Genomic DNA, 18,022 nt, shown 5'->3' with positions numbered 1-18,022 from the left:
CATCGACGATGGCGCATGTGTCTGGGGGGGCCATGCAGCCAGCCGTGGGCTGTGCGCCGTCCCTGGGCTGCAGCCCCGCTGGGTCAGGCCTGCCGTGACCTGTCACTGCTGCCCTTGCAGATGCCGTCTCTGACCCTCTGGCCTCCGGATCCCTCAACTGTGACTCCAGTCACTTCCGCACAACAGCCCAGCAGCCCATAGCTTTCCAACGTGGGTCTGTGGCTCTGTCCACACCCGAGCGGCTGCGATGGGGCCTCCTGGTGGGGCCGACCGCCCGGGGAGCCTAGCTGCTGCTCGGACCAGGGGGCCGGATGGCGACAGTGACTCCCTGTGCAGAGCCCGAGCTTCCAGGGAGTCTCCGTCCCTGAGAATGAGCCGAGTGCACGGACACCCACAGTCCTTGGGGGGGGGGGGCAAAGAGGGCACGTGATGGCACAAGCACCGGGTGTCACACTATCTGCCAACAAACTGAATTTAAAAAACAAACAAAAAAACAATGGAATTCCATCCTCTGCAGTTTTACGATTTTCTGAGAGATGATAACTGTCGACTTTTCCACATACCCGTAAGTCACTTCCTTTCCTTGTTCTTACCCCAAGTCTTCATCCAAACTCTCAGAACTGCGAAAAGCCTCCTGGCTGGGTATGCGATGAGCTCCCCGACCTCTCCCCGCGCCCAAGCACTCCCGCCCACATCCGGACCGTCTGCCCCAAGCCCGAGCCCCGCTGCGTGTGCCGGCACTGCCATCACTCCCTTCTCTAAGCTCCAGGAGGTTCCTGCTGCTTCTCTGCAAACGGAGCCTGTACCTGCAGGCCTCATGACCGTGGGTCCCGGTTTGGAGGGACGCATCTTCCACTTACTAACACAGAAGGTCTGCCCAGCAGGTATTTTATTTATCTTTTCTTCTTTGGGAGCTGGGACTCCCCAAAATAATTTTGGCACCTGTAATTACCGTTTTTCTGGGCTTAGAATCCTGAATTGAAGAGGGTCTCCCCTCAGCGTTTTGAAGGCAGTGCTCACCATCTGCACTGGCACTGCTGCCAGGGAGCCCTGCCATCCTCCTGACTCGTCGACCCCGGTGCACCATGAACTTCTGTCCTCATGCTCCTCCCTCACTCCTCGGAGTAGTAAAAATTCTCTTAACCTATGATGTTTTGAGACGTAATAACGGATCTCGCTACGCCGAGTGCTTCTATGACATTTGATCATTTGCTCTGGGATATTTTCTTATGTTATGCCTTTAACAGTTTCCTCATCTGCATTTTCTTAGCAATTTGATTACTCGGACGTTTGATATCCAGGTTTGATCACTGTTTATCCTCACGTCCATGTACCTGTTTTATTTTTGTTCTACTTTAGGGGTGATCTCCTTAAATTTACCTTCCAAACCTTCTACTGATTTATCTTAAATTCCACCACTGGGATTTGAAGTCTAAGAATTCCTGCTTGTTCGCCTCTTTTTCAGATTTTCTTTCTCAAGATCATTGTACTTTTAAGACATTTTTTCTTTCTTGCATCGTTTCTATTCCTGTGGGTACAACATGACTGCTGCTGTGTGTTTCAACCTCTGTCTTCCCAAACATAGAAGCTATGTTCAAATGCCCAGTGGCTACGGCTCTCTCTTCATATTTAAGATGTAGGCACTAGGATCCCTGGGTGGCTCAGTGGTTTGGTGCCTGCCTTTGGCCCAGGGCACGATCCTGGAGTCCCGGGATCAGGTCCTGCATTGGGCTCCTGGCATGGAGCCTGTTTCTCCATCTGCCTGTGTGTCTCTCTCTCTCTCTCTCTCAATCATGAATAAATAAATAAAATCTTAAAAAAAAAGACGTAGGCATTAAAAAGCCTGGAGTCTCTGGATGGTGCAAGAATATTACCCGACGGTTTCACTGCAGAGGTTGGAACAGAGGGCCATGCACGGTGTCAACCGCTTCCATGGAGGATCCTTGCAAAGTTGGTATGTGCGTGTCTCTTCTCTTGGATCCGTGTTTTTTACGCTGCGATTCTCGGAGACCCAGACCTGGCTTCCCGCTCAGGGGTGAGGAGGGAAGGGAGCTCTCCTGAGTCTTCCTATGGCCACAACTTCTCCGTCTCTTTCCTCTGGAAGTAACTTCCTCCGAAGGTAACTGTCTTCAGCGGAGGCCCAAGAAATGCTGGCGTTTCCCCAGCTCCATCATGGCCTGGTCTTTGCACCCCATCTATACTCTCTCTCCTGCCTCATCGTGGTCTCATTGGTTCACTTACAGCCTTGAGATATTTGCATTTTAGCCAAGAGCCAGACTTACAGCCAACAGTCCCTGTGAATCCCGCACGTGGGCTTCTCCACAATGCCACAGATGCAACATGCCCAGAACCATACTCACCGCTGTCCCTTCCCGGCCTGTGATGCCCCAGGGGTTCCCGTTTCAGCACATCACACTTCAAGTCTGGATGGATTTCATTCCTGACGTCAGTCCCTCCAGTCCCTCCTCCTCCCGTCTTCTCAAACCTCCCAGTCCTATTGCTGTTACCTCCCAACGGGTCTTACCACCACCCACTTCCTTAAATCCCCACCTTGAAATCATCTCCATGGCCCAAGCTCCCATGAGCCTTTGCCAGGACTCACATGGCAGCCGCTGGCTGGTCCCTGTTTCCACTGCGGCCTTCTTCCACCTTTTCTCCACAGGACGGTAAGGCTCCTCTTCACACAACACAAATGCGATCTTGCAACCAGTCCCTCTTCTAAAACCTACTGAGTCTGACAACCCAAATCCTCAACAAGGCTCAGGTGTCCTGAGAAGCGTTTCTCGTGAACGTTCCAGCTCCCTCCCATCCCCAGGTCTCTGCATGCGCTGGCTCCTGCACCTGTCTTCACCGGTCCGCCTCATATGCCAGCGCAAGCATCCAGCCCCCGAGCGCCTTTTCCTCAACAAAGCTTCCCACAATTGTGCTGCCTGTACAGGTGCTTGGGTGGCAAAGTCATCAAGCAGCTATTCTTGGGATACACGTGCTTTTCTGTATACCTGTTAGCTTTCAGCAAAAGCTTTTTCTTACGCCCCTAAGCACCACGTAACTCCCTAGAAATATATAAAAGTTATATAAGCATGTGTGCTTTTGTAGGATTCATACAAGAAGATAAAGCAAGACTGCCCAGGCAGGGCGCTCGGGGTGCTCTCAGCGGAGATGAGCAGAGCACGAGCGTTAACGCTTCCTTGCTGCATGGGGCGAAGGCTATGCCTCCCAAACACGCACGCTCAGGAACTTGTGACATCAAGGGACGCACATATGCAGATGGACAGCTCCATGGCTACGGGGACACAAAGGTTCTCTTCCCCTGGACTGTGCAGTCAAGGTCCCGTAGGCACTCTGCACAATCTCTCGCTGTGTTTCACAGGAAGCAAGAGACAGCAGCATCTCAACATAGAAGCGTTACCTCTAGATTTCAGAATATACAGGCTCCAAACCGTTTTGAGCATTTAGGTCGGGAAAAAATAATGTGAATTTTAGTGTATTTTAGCAAAACTTGATAAATTCATTTCCAAGTATATTAACATCAAGATGACGATCTGCTCAACATGGGCAGTTACTGTATTTGGGGGTAGCTATCAGGATACACTAGTGACGAGGGACGAAAAGACTAGTGGACGAAAGATAAACCTACTCAGCAGTAATGAGGCAGTGCCAGACCCTTGGACCCAGCGACTGCCGCTGCCCACACCCCCTCCGCACACGCACAGGGTCACTGTAAGGAATTCCTAGGGGCCTTTCTGGCTGTCGGGGGCCGTCCAGGTTGGACCACTCCTTGAGTGGAAACCTCTTCGCCTCCTTTATCTAATGACTCACTATCCCTGCCTTCTACAGACGTACACGTCTGGATCCAACCGTGAGGGGCCGTCACCTGCGTATCTGCCCCGCCGCCCAGTCCCTGTTCTCCACTGGTACTCGGCCCCATCCCAACCCATCAGTCATCTCCCCTATTCCTTCAAGCCTGAAGCCTGACAACCTGCTCTCAGGCCCCTTTGCCAGCGGGGCTGCACCTCTAGAGGCGCTCAGCTGCCCCCTTTCCTCCTGCCTCCAGGTCTCAATCTGGCTGCTGACACCCTTGCGGCACCCACTGTGCACGGCTGAGCGCAGGGGCCCCCAGCGGCAGCAGCGGGAGTCCTTGCAACAGGGTGGTACCTGCAGCAACGCTGGCAGGGCCAGCCCAGAGGCAGGGACAGCCTTGATCCCCCAGCCCAGGGGCAGATGGCACCCAGACCCTGGGGCACCTCCCTGCCTCTGGTGCCTCAGCACTTGGAACACGGGGAGTGTCAACTATTATCATGTCTGAGGGGGTCAAGACGGAGCTGCCCCTTCAGACCTATGAGGGGATGGGGTCACTGACCTCTGTCCTGCACCATCATCAGAGGACCTTGGGGACATGGGGGCTGGTCTGAGAAAGCCAGGGTCGAGACTCCAGAAATTGGCAGAAGCCAAACAACATGAAACAGGGAGAGACCAGGGAGCACGTGTCCACAGGGGCGGAGGGGACAGGAGGGCGGGGGCTAATGGCACCTGAGGACACCATAAATGTCATGCTGCCCGTGAAGGTCCCCAGGCAGCACAGCCCTCGGGACGGAGGAGTGGACGGAATTCACCTGCAGGATTTCCGGGTCTTCTCTGGCACCTGCCATGCTGCCCGACCCACTCTTCTGAGAACCCAGAACTCCTAGACGTAGACTGTTTTCTTTTGTTATCTTAAGTCTGTGCAGATATAACCAGGAAAACCACTTGACCTGCTGGGTCAACGTAACAGGACCCATTTCCCTGTGTTTTCAAAGGGGTTTTACTCAAGTTCGTACGACATCCTTTTGGAGAACAGGGCGCTAAAGCCTCAGCTAAGGTTCACCTGTAAGCTCGTCCTCTCGGGTCACGACAGTCACCATCTTCTATATGTAAAAATACACCCAGATGTGTATCACGTATGTCACATTGCACAGACAACACAACAGACGTCGTTAAAGATACAGACGTAATGCAGGACCTTTAGCTCATCGGTCTTCGTTGTTGTACAAAAAGCAAGTTTCCGACCAGTATTTTATGAAGTTCTCTGAAACCCAGGCTGTCTAAAGAGAAATCCTTTGGGATCTCTAGCTCATTTTATCTGCTACCCCCCCCCCCCAAGAAAAAAAATCATCTGTGATCTTGGGAGGACAGGCACGATATTCTGAGGATAACTCAACACAAAAATGTGCCCGGGACTCGGTGCTCTTGCTGAAAATGCAAAACCAAGGGGCAATGTTCAGCTCACCTCCTCCTCGTCGGCTGCACGGAGTCATCGCTCCCGCAGGACGGGTTCCGGCGGCGTGCGGACGGGAACTTCGGGGATTTCACGCGGTCCCCAGGGGAGTTGTAGAGGCCACTGCAGCAGAAGAGGGATGGTCAGTGACATCGCAGGGCCTGGCGGGACAGGCCCCTAGGTGTTCCTGCTGCCAGAGATGGGGAGCTACTGAAGAAGAGGGGGTGAGGTCTGGCGAATCAGATCCTGAGTCATTATCTTTGGGGACGGGCCTGTCACTGACCTCCGATGGCCGGAGCACACCAATGATGGCCATGACGACGATCTGCGTTGGTGACAAAGCTGCCTCCTCCGGGCACACCTCCACACTACGGGCAGGCCCCGAGGTGCCATCACCCAGCCGCGTGACCAGAAAGCACGCAGAAATCGGGGACGCTTAGCTGGGGGCCCAAGTAAGGCGGCTGTGAAGGGGAGGACTCAGGATCTGAAGCCCTGAGATGTCGTGTCTGTAGTCGCCATACCCCGCGCCACCACGGGTAAGGCGAGTCTGCACTGGTCTGCGGGTGTGGACGTGGAGAAACTACATATGAGGATGTTCTTCTGGAGCCACTATCCAGGAGAAGCTTTTCAGAGCCCTAGAGCAGCGGGGTCGCCATCAACGGGTCCTGCCCAGGCCTAGACAGTCTCAGCCCGAGACCTGGCCTGGCAGCGTCCCTCCCCAGCCTCACGCAGGGTACATCCCAAGCACTCTGACTCCGAGGGCCTGGGCCCAGGAAGTGGGGAGCTGACCATCTGGCCCACGGTGGCACCGCTTCCTGCAACGGCATGTGGATGCCACTCCCTACGCATGGCACTCACACATCCTGCTTCTCTCCTCTCCTTTACAGAGACACTCCCTGCTCCTTACCTCTGGGGCCCATTTTCGTCCCACGGCACCTGAGATTTGCTTCTTTGGGCATCAGGGCTGTTTTCATTCTTTGCTTTCTTAAAGCTTTAATTCAAAAGAGGAAACAAAAAACATGGTAAATAAATCACCTAGAGAATAAAAGTTAACTCACATGTTTACTTCTTCCACGAAACCGTTGAACACATGTCTTAAGAACACGTTTTTATTTATACCCGTGGCTCATTCCACAGAGAGCACGAAGGGGCTGCCTGAAGACATTCCACGTCTCCAGCAAGTACTTTTGGGCTCCCCTCCACCTTCTTTTTTCTAGTTTTATTGCTTTCAGTCAACAAAAGCCAGGTCATCTGTTGTTAAGAAACTTTGAACAGAGGGGAGCCCGGTGGGCTCCGTGGTTGGGTGTCTGCCCTTGGCTCAGGGCATGACCCCAGGGTTCTGGGATCGAGTCCCACGTCAGGCTTCCTGCATGGAGCCTGCTCCTCCCTCTGCCTGTGTCTCCGCCTCTCTCTGTGTGTCTCTCATAAATAAATAAATAAATAAATAAATAAATAAATAAATAAATAAATAAATATCTTCTAAAAAAAAGAAAGAAAACAAACATTGGAGAGAGTTCCGCTGTGTGGGACAGGAAAGAACAGCAAGTGTTGAGGCAGGAAGAGAAGAACGCAGACACGGAAGGGCAGCTCCTGAGGCTGGCTCCCTCTGGACTTGGGCCTAAGTCCCTGCAGGCGGGTCAGCTCTGCACAGGCGACCCAAGGCCACCTTTCCAGGCCCCCAGCGCCTGCCAGTCTTGGCTCATCTTCCAAACCAGAACGACTTCCAAGTGCTGCTTCCTGACCCAGTATCATCTTTCTGCACTAGAAGGTCAATGTGACTGGGCTGCTACTGGACCCCAACGAACTGCTTTGGACACACAGAGATGCAGAGGAAGGGACAGCCGTGGGGGCGGGAGGCGCATCACCCCTCACGTCCACCGAGTTGCAGCCTGAGGACAAGGCGGAGCGACGGGACTTTCCAACCACGTCTAACCCTGGCTTCTGAAGCATCCTCTAGAGACTGTCCTCGCACGTGGTCGTAGCAGGGCTCTTCACAGCAGCCGACCAAGGGGCAGAGGGCAAGCAGTGAGGCCACTTCCCACAGGGGCACACAGGCCGTATCCCGGCGTCCTGCACCCGTACAGGGATTCCTACGCGCCCACAGAACCACGGACCTGACAAGGGCCCCGACTCCTCGCACTGGCATAGGGCAGGGTCACGTCTTAGTTTTTGACTCGCGTTACTTGACTAAACTTGACCTTTCGGAGATCAAACGCCCCAAGTAATATCTTTCTTGTGAAATAAGAAGAGGTAATAAGTATGGGGGACACGCAACAGGGCAGTAGAAAGCGTGTGTTTAATTTAAGCGTGTGTTTTCCTTCAGAAAGGAAAAGGGAAAGGAAGACGGGGGTGGAGACACTGGGCAGCAGATGAGAGGGGAACCAGGGACAGGTGAGGTCGGAGGTGCCGCCTGCGCCCTGAGCCTGAGTGGGGAGCCCCAGGCCCCTCGGGCACCCCCCCATCAGCCAGACGGCAGCGGGGGGACTGAGCACCCCCTACCACACACGGGCCGCTGTGCTGGGACTGGGGTGGCCAGGGGGCCACCAAAGGGAGCGCAGAGGCGAAGGCCGCCCGTGAGTGAACCCGGAAGGGGCCACCCGGAGCTGGACAGGGGGCAGCGCAGGCGGATCCCTCGGAACCGTGCACCCGAACCATCTGCAGGAGGTGCCAGGCTGTGTCTGTCCACGCAGCCCAATCCAGGAGGATGCCGCCGCCGACCGCGGCATGGGGAGCAGGTGACAGCAGCAGCGCCGAAGTCCTGGCCTGGAACATGGTCACTGCGGGGTGTCACCTGCTCACCTCCCGGTGAGTACGAGGCCGCCGTGGGGCCCCAAGCGCTGCCCCAAGCCTGATGGGGTAAACACAGGCGCTGCCGTGGCTGACGTGACCAGGGCCACGCGTGTATGGGCACGACCTGGTGACACCGGGGAGGCCGGGGAGGCTGGGTCAGCGGGTGTGCCAGCGGGCGGCATCCCCCGAGGCCCCGGGTTGCTGCCGGTGCCCTTGGGGTCACCGGCAGCACCCTCAGTGCCAGCCTGGAGCTCCTGGGTCTGGGCCCCTCGGGCGGCAGGTGGGCCTGTGAGGCCTCCTCCCCCAGAGGCAGCCGTTCAGGGTGCTTGGGGACCTGAGAGGGGACATGAGGGGGGCCTGAGGGAGGGGGGCCAGAGAGGGGACGTGAGAGGGGACGTGAGAGGGGATGTGAGAGGGGACCTGAGAGGGGACCTGAGAGGTGGCCTGAGGGGGGGGCCAGAGAGGGGACGTGAGAGGGGATGTGAGAGGGGGTGTGACAGGGGACCTGAGGGGACCTGAGAGGGGGCATGAGAGGGGACGTGAGAGGGGACGTGAGAGGGGGCCTGAGGGGGGGCCAGAGAGGGGACGTGAGAGGTGGCCTGAGGGGGGGGCCAGAGAGGGGACGTGAGAGGGGGCCTGAGGGGACCTGAGGGGGCCTGAGGGGGGCCAGAGAGGGGACGTGAGAGGTGGCGTGAGAGGGGACGTGAGGGGGCCTGAGAGGGGGCCTGAAGGAGCCTGAGAGGGGACATGAGAGGGGACGTGAGAGGGGACATGAGAGGGGCCTGAGGGGACTTGAGGGGGCCTGAGAGGGGGGCCAGAGAGGGGACATGAGAGGGGACGTGAGAGGGGACGTGAGAGGGGGCCTGAGGGGACCTGAGAGGGGGCCTGAGGGGGGCCTGAGCGCGGTCTGAGGGGGGGGCCAGAGAGGGGACGTGAGAGGGGGCGTGAGAGGGGACGTGAGAGGGGGCCTGAGGGGACCTGAGAGGGGGCCTGAGGGGGGCCTGAGCGCGGTCTGAGGGGGGGGCCAGAGAGGGGACGTGAGAGGGGGCGTGAGAGGGGGCCTGTGAGGTGGCCTGAGGGGGCCTGAAGGGACCTGAGGGGACCTGAGAGGGGGCCTGAGAGGGGATGTGAGAGGAGAACTGAGAGGGAGACTGAGGGGGGCCTGAGTGGGGTCTGGAGGGGGACCAGAGAGGGAACGTGAGAGGGGGCCTGAGAGGTGGCCTGAGGGGGCCTGAGGGGACCTGAGAGGGGGCCTGAGAGAGGACGTGAGAGGGGACCTGAGAAGGGACCTGAGGGGGGTCCTGAGGAGGGATCTGAGGGGGGATGTGAGGGGCGGCCTGAGGGGACGCGGAGGGCGTGGAGGGCGCCTGCTGCGCCACCTGCGCGCCCACTGACCTTTTCACTGGTGAAGGTGCAAGAATCCTGGCGGCTCCTCCGCTTCCTCCGTCCTCCGCGTCTGCCGGCCCCGGGGAGGCGCCCTGCGGTCCTAGCAGCGAGGGGGCAGGGGGGCACAGCGGTGAACTCGGTGAACTCGCGCAGAGCAGCCGCTTGCAGGCGACCGCCAGCGGGTGGGCCCCTCCTCCCCCCTCCCCTCCCCCTCCCTTCCCCCTCCTCCCCCCTCCCCTCTCCCCACGGGCCCTGGAGACCCCGCGCTAGGCCCACAGCTGCGGCGCCGCCCCTGGCACCGGGCTCCGACGGCGGCCCTGAGGGGCGGCCTCCCTCCCTCCCTCCCGCAGGGGCCCCCGCCCCGCCGGAGGAGCCCCCGCCCCGCACCCCCGGCCCCGCGCTCAGGAGCGAGCCGCGGCGGCCCGGGCACTATGGCAGCCGCTCCCCTCGCGGCGGCCTCGACACGGGGCCAGTGTCGTTCCGTCCGGGCAACAGAGCAGCGTGGATCACGCGTCCGCTTCACGGAACCCACGCGGGGGCCCCCTGTGAGACGAGGGGCGCCCGGGCACGGCGACCCCGCCCCGCCCGCCGGACCAGGAGCTCCACACGACGGGAGTCGCAGACGCGTCCGCACCGGGTCCCCCCAGACCCCGCACCTGTGCGCGGACGCGCGGGAACGCGGCCTGGCCGCCCCGGGGAGCGCCCGCAGCCCCCAGGACGGCTGTGCGGACCGGACCGAGGACCCGCGCGCGCTCCCAGGACGTCGCGCCAGCAACACCCCGGGCCCGGAGGCCCCGCCCAGCCGCGCCGTCCACACCGCGCGGCCGTGAGCGTGGGCCGGGGGCGCTCGGCTCCCGGGCGGGGCGGTGCGCGCTGCTGCCCCTCTGAGGCCCCCGCCGCGAGCCCGCCCTCAGCTCGGCAGGGGCCGCGGCGCAGAGCCCTCTCTGCCTGCTCTGGAAGCCGTCCCTGAGCTCCGTCCCCGTGGCGCGAGACTCGGCGACGAACGCACACGGATTCTCAGGCACAGAAACACTTTGCGTTCAAATGGCAGCCGAGCCTCGGAAACGTGTGGCTCTGTTTGACACGTGTCAGCCCAGACTACATTTCTGGCATTATTATTTTTTTAAAGCTTTTATTTATTCATGACAGACAGCGAGAGAGAGAGAGAGAGAGAGATAGAGAGAGAGAGAGAGGCAGAGACACAGGCAGCGGGAGAAGCAGGCTCCATGCAGGGAGCCCGAGGCGAGACTCGATCCTGGGTCTCCAGGGTCACGCCCTGGGCCAAAGGCGGTGCCAAAGCCCTGGGCCACCGGGGCTGCCCAAATTTCTGGTATTATTTAAATGTTGCCCATGCTTTTAATTTACATGCCTTTAATTTAATTATCCCGGGCAAGGAGATAAATATGCAACATTAAGTGAGATAAGACGTATATTTTGCAAGCGACAGTGTCTTACTCGGTTATATGAGAGAAAGGACAAAGAGCCAGTAAGTAAAGCAGGATTATCATACATAAATGATTCATTTTAAGAGCCCTCTTATCTATTCTAGACGTTTAGGTTAAGTTTCATGCCGTTTATTCCCATTTTCTTACCTAAACTTAAAAAAAAAAAACCTAGATCTGATGCTGAAGGCAAATAATCAGGACAGATTGTAACTATTCCCAACACAATTACATATTACATTTCAGGAAAACTAATCTGGTTATATTACCAAACCCAGTGCAATTTATCAGGAAAAAAAAAGATATTCATGAGTTAAGGAAAAGCTAGTAATTGGAAATGCAGCTTAGCTCTAGTTGTCACGCCGATGATACATAGTCACTCTGCCTTGGTCTCACCGACTTTACGGCACTATGGAAAAAATGACAAAGTTTAACAGGTCCTGACATAATATTTTCCTAATTTTACAAATTATGGTCAAATAGGAAAATTTGGCAGAACAGCCACTCATTAAATCAGGTAAAACAAAACTGAATCTTGAAAGACAAAATTTGGAAAAAACGACTTCTTCAGCATCCAATGGCTAAGTCACTGAAGCTCAAGTGCCTGACTTCAGCTCATTCACTGAAAACAGGCAACCAGGTCCCTGTTTGGTGGTTTTACTTTTTCTTGTTTCTTGGGTTCTTTTTAGGAGGAGGAAGGGCAGAGGCCGAGGCAGAGAGAGAACCTTGAGCAGGTTCCATGCCTGCCTGGAGCCTGATGCAGGGCTGGATTTCACAGCTCTAAGATCGTGACCTCAGCTGAAATCAAGTGTCAGATGCTAAACCCACGCAGGCTCCCAGGTGCCCCAAAATCCCCACTTTTCTTAAGAGTTCTGCATTCAAAAATCCCAAGGGTGGAATTTAAGCAGTTACCTCTTTACCATAAATATACAGACTTTTAAGACACGGATTCTGCTTCATGTCAACTGCAAGATCAAACAGGGCTTTCTGCTAAAAAGCTGGAGGGCAGATTAGAAAGAATTGGGCGTGGATGAGAAAGATGCTAGGAAAACACGTCTACACATGAAAGATCCTTTCTCTGGTTGGTCTGCTTCCAATTTTTTCTTCCCCAACCCTGTCCTCTCCTGGATCCCTAGGATTTCCTCATTTCCAAAATAATCAAGTGGAGAGTACGAGCTGGACGGAAACGAAGGCCTCTGGCAGAGTCACCAAGGGATGTACCCTGAGAGGCAGCCACCACATTCGTCCTCCTGGGTCAGAGTGCCAGGTCCAGAAGCAAGAAAGGCACTTGTGGGCCTGGCAAGTCAGCTCTTCAGTCCCCGGGGTGCTCAGAGTAGAATGAGGCCTTGTGATGGGCCCGTGTCGCTGGAGCCCTGCTGGACACGGCAGCGGCGGGGCGCCGTCTTCCTTCCGATGACAACACCCCCGTGAGCGGCCAGCTGCAACCGAGAGAGCTGACAGCATCCAAGGGGGAGGCCTGCGCACACGCTCCGTCCTCCCGCGGCCTTCTTGCCATCCCCCCGCCCCTCCAACAGCACCACGCGGTCTAAAGCAACAAACAGCGCATCTTCTCTGGTCGGCTTCTGCCAAACGACTTATCTCACCTGGAACAGGCAGGTGGACAGTTCCATCTCTGACCTGAAGCTGCTTCTGTTTCGGAGGACTGTGCTAGACCCCTGCTTTACGGGTTTTTATTGGCTGCGATTATAATTGTACATAAGATGGATACAAAACACACATCATTGTATATAAAAGTTGCTTCAGAAAGGCTTATTTAGCTAAGGTGCAATTGGGAAAATTCTTATTTTTTTCCCTGCTTCTATAATTAAGCTCACATCTAAGAGGCCTTAACTTAATGTCCTTCCAGCTTTTTACCCAGTACTCACTACAAGAACCTGAAATACTGTGGTGCCTCGGTGTATGCGTCTAAGGTGATAGCTAACATTTTTTTTAAATCAAAACTTAAATAGCTCCAACTTTGTATAGTGACAAATGGCAGCTAGACTTACCACAGTTATGAAATGTACTCTATACGTTTCATGCTGTATAAAAATATCAGATCACTACAGGTACACCCGAAACCAACAGGACGCTATATGTCAAGCATACTTCACTTTTAAACAGAAGGTTTAAATAAGGCCAAAGAAAGTCATTTGCAGCACATAGTAAATACGACACTTTAAAATGGAATTGTTTCATGACTCTCTTCAATGTATCCGAAGCCATAATATATCATGGGAATTTGATACACACAATCACCCACTTTAAAAATAGAAGAAATGAGTTTACATTTGAGAATTTCATGGCATTCTTCTTTTCTTCGTGTATTTGAATTTCGATTTCACCCTCTTTGGAAAAATTCATCCCAGAGTAATACGTGTTTAACACCTCAAAGTTTTACTTATCACTCTCTCTCACCTCTCTGTGGTTTAAAAAAAAAAAAAAAAAGAAAGAAAGAAATGAATTTAGGTTTTAGTTCCCATGACCCTAAAGCTCTAGGGGTTAAAAATTTCTTCTAAGTCATGACAATTATTAATAGATCAAGAGCGTAGTAATGCTGATAAATAATTATTACAAGTGAAAAGTAGACATTTGCAAAGTGATTCTTCGTGAGATGACTGAAGTAGTTTTGTTTTCTCAATGATAACATTGGTGATATGCAGTGAGGAATATTATTCTGTGTTGAGTCAAACAGTTGAGCAAGAATTCTATTCTTGTTTTTATTTGGATAGATCTCAAGGCTGAGAAATCTTGTTCACCTACAGTCGTATGTATTCTGTTGTGAACACGATGTCCTTAAAGAAATCCTAAGACTCGTACGTCCAGCAGCAATATATTATCTACAATTATTTCAAATGTTCTATCCGATGACAAAACAGTCAGGTCCTCCTTCAATTCCGTTCAAGGTCAAAATGAGGAAACGACTTAGAAAAGGAGGGCTCGTTGGGGCGCGAGGTGGCTTAGTCACGAGCATCTGCGTCCTGGCTCCAACTCAGGTCGTGACCTCAGGGTCCTGGCCGGAGCCCTGCGTGCGGGCGGGCTGCCCACCCCGTGGGGACTTGGCGTCTCCTCTCCCTCCACCCCTCCCCTCTCCCACGTGCTCTCGCTCTCTCTAAAATAAATCAGGGAAGGGAAGGGAAGGGAAGGTTCATAGGTGAAGCTCTTTTGTCTCCAGCCTCTAACTCAGGAGGTTTTCATCATTTAAGCACACGACAGTGGGACGATCCTGGTCCACGTCTTCTGGGCAGCGGGAAGCAGAGAGAAGAGCCAGCAGGCCTGCTCGGGCTCCGCTCGCTGACGCCTCAGGAGACTGACCCTGAGGAGCGACTGCATCACTGCTGTCACCTCCACACACCCTCCCGGACGGCCTCCTGCATCTCCAGCAGCACCACAGGGCTTGCAGCCGCACCCAGTACCCTCCTCTGGTCCTCGCTCCCTCTGGGCAACCCCCATGGCCCGGCAGGCCCTGCCCACGCCAAGTACATCGTTGGCCTCTCTAGTCTGGGGGCATGCTGGAAGGCCCCACGCTGAAGTCTCCCCTCTGCCCACTTACCCACCGGGTGCTCTTGGACGAGTTATTAAATCCCTCTGGGCTTCCGACTTCTCATCAATAAAACACGGGCATCACTAACTACTTATAGAGCGAATATGAAGATTAAATAATTCATAGCAAGTGTGGGGGCGCCTCGCTGGCTCAGTGGGGGAAGCACGCAACTCCCGATCTTGGGGTTGTGAGTTGAGGCTTCTCACTGAGCCCGGAGCCTACTGGAAATAAAATAATAATAATAATAAATAAAAGAAACTGTCTATCGCAGTGCTGGGCTTTTAATAAAGCAAAATAACTGCTTTACTATTTTTATACAACGACTTTCCCCTGGATTGGGGGCCACGTTTCATTCATTTTTCTGTGCTCCATGGAAAAGGGTCTCGCGTCGTGTTTTGTTCAACACCTACAAGCAATTCGATTCTCAGAGGATGGACTACTGGGTGGCCTGGCATTTACCTTCTACCTGGAGCGAAGGTCAGATGGCACAGGTGAATGGTCGGTCCTCAAGGCGGCCCCTGCTCCTCAGGGTAATTTGCTAGAAGGCCTCACAGAACTCAGAGAAACAGCTTCCTTATTATTAAATCTCCAGTTCATCCTAAAAGGATGTAACTCAAGAATGGCCAGATGGAAAAAATGTGCAGGGCAAGGGATGAGCACAGGGCACCAAGCACGACTCGCTGCATCTCCATGAGTTCTCTAGCCCTCAGAGCCCCGTCCTCAAGGGTTATGTGGGGCCTTGGGACTCTGGCGTGACTGCTGACATCCTCGAACTCAACCCAGAGGCAGGGGGTGAAAACGCCAGCTCCTTAACTAGGGGTGGTTCCCTTGGCAACCAGCCCCCGCCCTTGGGGCTTCCCCAAAGTCACCTCCACACCTACGCTCAGGTGCCTACGAGGGGCTTCCTGTGAATCACAGAAGATGCTCCTACACCTTTAGTGCTCTGGTCACTTAGGTTTTAGGAATAAATGGAAATGAGGACCAAATGAGGACATGTTTCTTACGCCAAACAGGGGCTCAATAAATTCTTTTTTTTTTAAGATTTTATTTATATATTCAAGAGACACAGAGAGAGAGGCAGAGACACAGGCAGAGGGAGAAGCAGGCTCCCTGTGGGGAGCCCGATGCGGCACTCAATCCCAGGACCCCGGGGTCACGCCCTGAGCTGATGGCAGATGCTCAACCACTGAGCCACAGGAAGGGCGTCCCTTCCTCCCCCTTTTAAAAAAGATTTTATCTAAAAAATTCTTATAAACGGAAAGGGGAAAAACACCATTTATGGTAACTCAGTGAAGCTACGCTATCTCATATACCACAGGCCTCTCATCTTGCTTTTCTAATTCCGGCAGCTGTGCGTGGAATGCTGAACGTGCAGGGGAAGCATGAGCGCACTGGCTTCTTAGGGGACATGTAACCGTACGTGCTGCGCATTCAGGACCCTCTATGGAATGAAAATACGCCCCAGCTTCTGGGCAGAAGAGAGCGGGGTGCCCGGAGGAGGGGTGCCGTGGTCGCTCGTCCCCAGCTGGAGGATGGCCAGACGCCCCTCCTGGCACACTCTGCCTCCGCCATCCCCGCCTTTGCGGCCTAACGCGCCCGTCCCAAGGAACTTACCCACTTTCTTTCCTAACAAACAATGGTGTGACCGGCTGCTGCTCTGCGGGCCTCCAGGGACGTGTACGGACCCCAGAGCCCTGGTGAGGCTGCACCCAAACAGCAGGAAGGGCTGCGGATGTACCTCGAGCAGCTCCAGGCCTCCCGCCTCTTGTCTGCCCGCTTCCCCTCTGCACCAAACACGCGGGCTCGCAGCCTGGCACCACTTCCTGGCCTGTGTCGCCCTGGATACGATTGGTTTCGGGGCATCCGTGTCCCCACAAGTCAAACGGGAATACCCCCACCTTGCTCATGGGGTCACCGAGAAAGCGATGCTATCGCTGCTCCGGGGCGAGGACGGCAGCTGCTCACATTGGCCTGGTCCTCGGGACGCGGCGGGAGCTCTCAGACCAGGACTCCGGGCCCGTCCCCCCAGGGCCACTCTGCTCTTGGGCTGCAAACCGCTGTGCGGGGCTGGGCCCGCGGGTGCCTGGGCCGGGACAGTGGGCCTGTGGGCGGCTCTCCCCGGGGGGCTCCAGTTCCGCGTGTCTGGGCAAGGAAACTGGGAGGCTCCTCAGGTGCCCCTGTTCCCCGGGCCGGCCAAGCGGCAAGGCCCGCGGTGTCCGAGGGCCCAGCAGGGCAGCTGCTGCCTGAGAGCTGGGCCTTTTCCCCTTGCCTCACCCCCTCTCCCACGCCAAGCAAATGGCCCTGAGCTCCAGGGACACCCACCGCGTCTCACGCTGGGCTGATAAGCAAGGAGAGCAGGGGACAGAAACCAACCCTGGGTCCCCCCGGGCCCCAAGAAGACGCCGACACAGAAAGCACTGTGGGTTGCGAATCCGATCATAAAATGAGTGTGTGAGACCTTCCGACGCCGTCCACTCAGTAGATCCACCTGAGAACACCCCAAGCAGTTGGCAGACGCCCCAGAACCTCTGTCCGTCCGTAAAGAAATGGGGGTGAAAAAGCAGAAAAATCTACCTAAGCTTTGTGAGATCGAGGCAGAGCCTCAGGAGCTGTGACGGCAAAGCACGGCGCGGGGGGAGCCAGGTCACAGCGCCGACTCCGGAGTGACAAGCAGCCTCGGGAGGGGACCAACCCTTGGTCACGCTCCGGGGCCGGCAGCCAGGACCACCGTGCACCCGCCTGTCCGCAGGCCCCTCCTTGCCCAGCCCGAGTCCGCGACCTATGCAGCAGGGACAATCCAGAGTCATCTGCTCAACTCTGACTTCAAGAAGAGCCTGAAAAACCGTGTTAACGCCACGCTCGTTGCAGCGAATTTCGTTCAGTTTGTCGGTAAGAATTTCATTCGAACTTGAGTTTCAAAGAGCTTTTGTATGTAAAAGTCTCACATCAAAACGTCATCTATTTCCAACGAGAAACACCTATTCCGTGGCCTGGGCCGGTATTTCGTCCGTGAGGCCCCTGAAATGACGATCAAGGTCAAGATTCTCACAGGAAGCTTTCCAAGATCTTTTTTTTTCATGTTTGGTCCCTTTAACTCTAGGACGGACAATCCCAAGAAGAAAAAGAATTTTCGCAAGAAGAGGGCTCTCGGGGGTGCCTGCGGGGGGTCAGCGGGTCAAGTGTCTGACTCCCGGTTCTGGCTCAGGTCACGATCTCAGGGTCGCAGGATCGAGCCCTGGGTCAGGCTCCACACTCAGCGGGGAGTCCGCTTCTCTCTCTCTCCCCAAAAATAAACGATTAAGTTTAAACATAAAAAAGGAAGAAGAGGGATCTCTAGAGTTTATGTAACCAGTTCCTTTATTTTACAGCTAAGCAGAGGAAAGATGAAGATGCCGACTGACGTTACAGGTCACGGCCAAGCACGACCAGGAGCTGCGATCTCCTCAGGTCGGGCACACATTCTCCTTTCCTCCCCCCGACCACGTGCTTCCCTGCCAAGCCCCGAGTATGGAAGCTGTACTGATTTCTTCCCTTCGTGACCTCCGCTGACCCAGAGACGACCAACTGACACCAGCGGCTCTCACGCCGCTTCCCTTCCGTCTGCTT

At 55.3% G+C, this 18,022-nt stretch overlaps 1 protein-coding gene across 1 annotated transcript in view; it reads right to left on the bottom strand.

Annotated features, from left to right (window-relative positions):
- Positions 1-18,022, bottom strand: part of EPB41L4A (erythrocyte membrane protein band 4.1 like 4A) — a 180,848-nt gene that overhangs the window by 30,619 nt on the left and 132,207 nt on the right. The window contains exons 13-15 of the mRNA XM_072787912.1: positions 9,440-9,530; positions 6,162-6,245; positions 5,267-5,377 (exon numbers count right to left, since the gene is read on the bottom strand). Coding sequence (XP_072644013.1) covers positions 5,267-5,377; positions 6,162-6,245; positions 9,440-9,530 — 286 coding nt within the window. The remainder of the gene's footprint in view (positions 1-5,266; positions 5,378-6,161; positions 6,246-9,439; positions 9,531-18,022) is intronic.

This window comes from Canis lupus, chromosome 2, assembly GCF_048164855.1.
Source record: "Canis lupus baileyi chromosome 2, mCanLup2.hap1, whole genome shotgun sequence".
In the NCBI taxonomy this organism is placed as follows: Eukaryota; Metazoa; Chordata; class Mammalia; order Carnivora; family Canidae; genus Canis; species Canis lupus.
The sequence above is the reverse complement of the archived record's forward strand: the minus strand, read 5'-3'. Positions and strand labels throughout refer to the sequence as shown.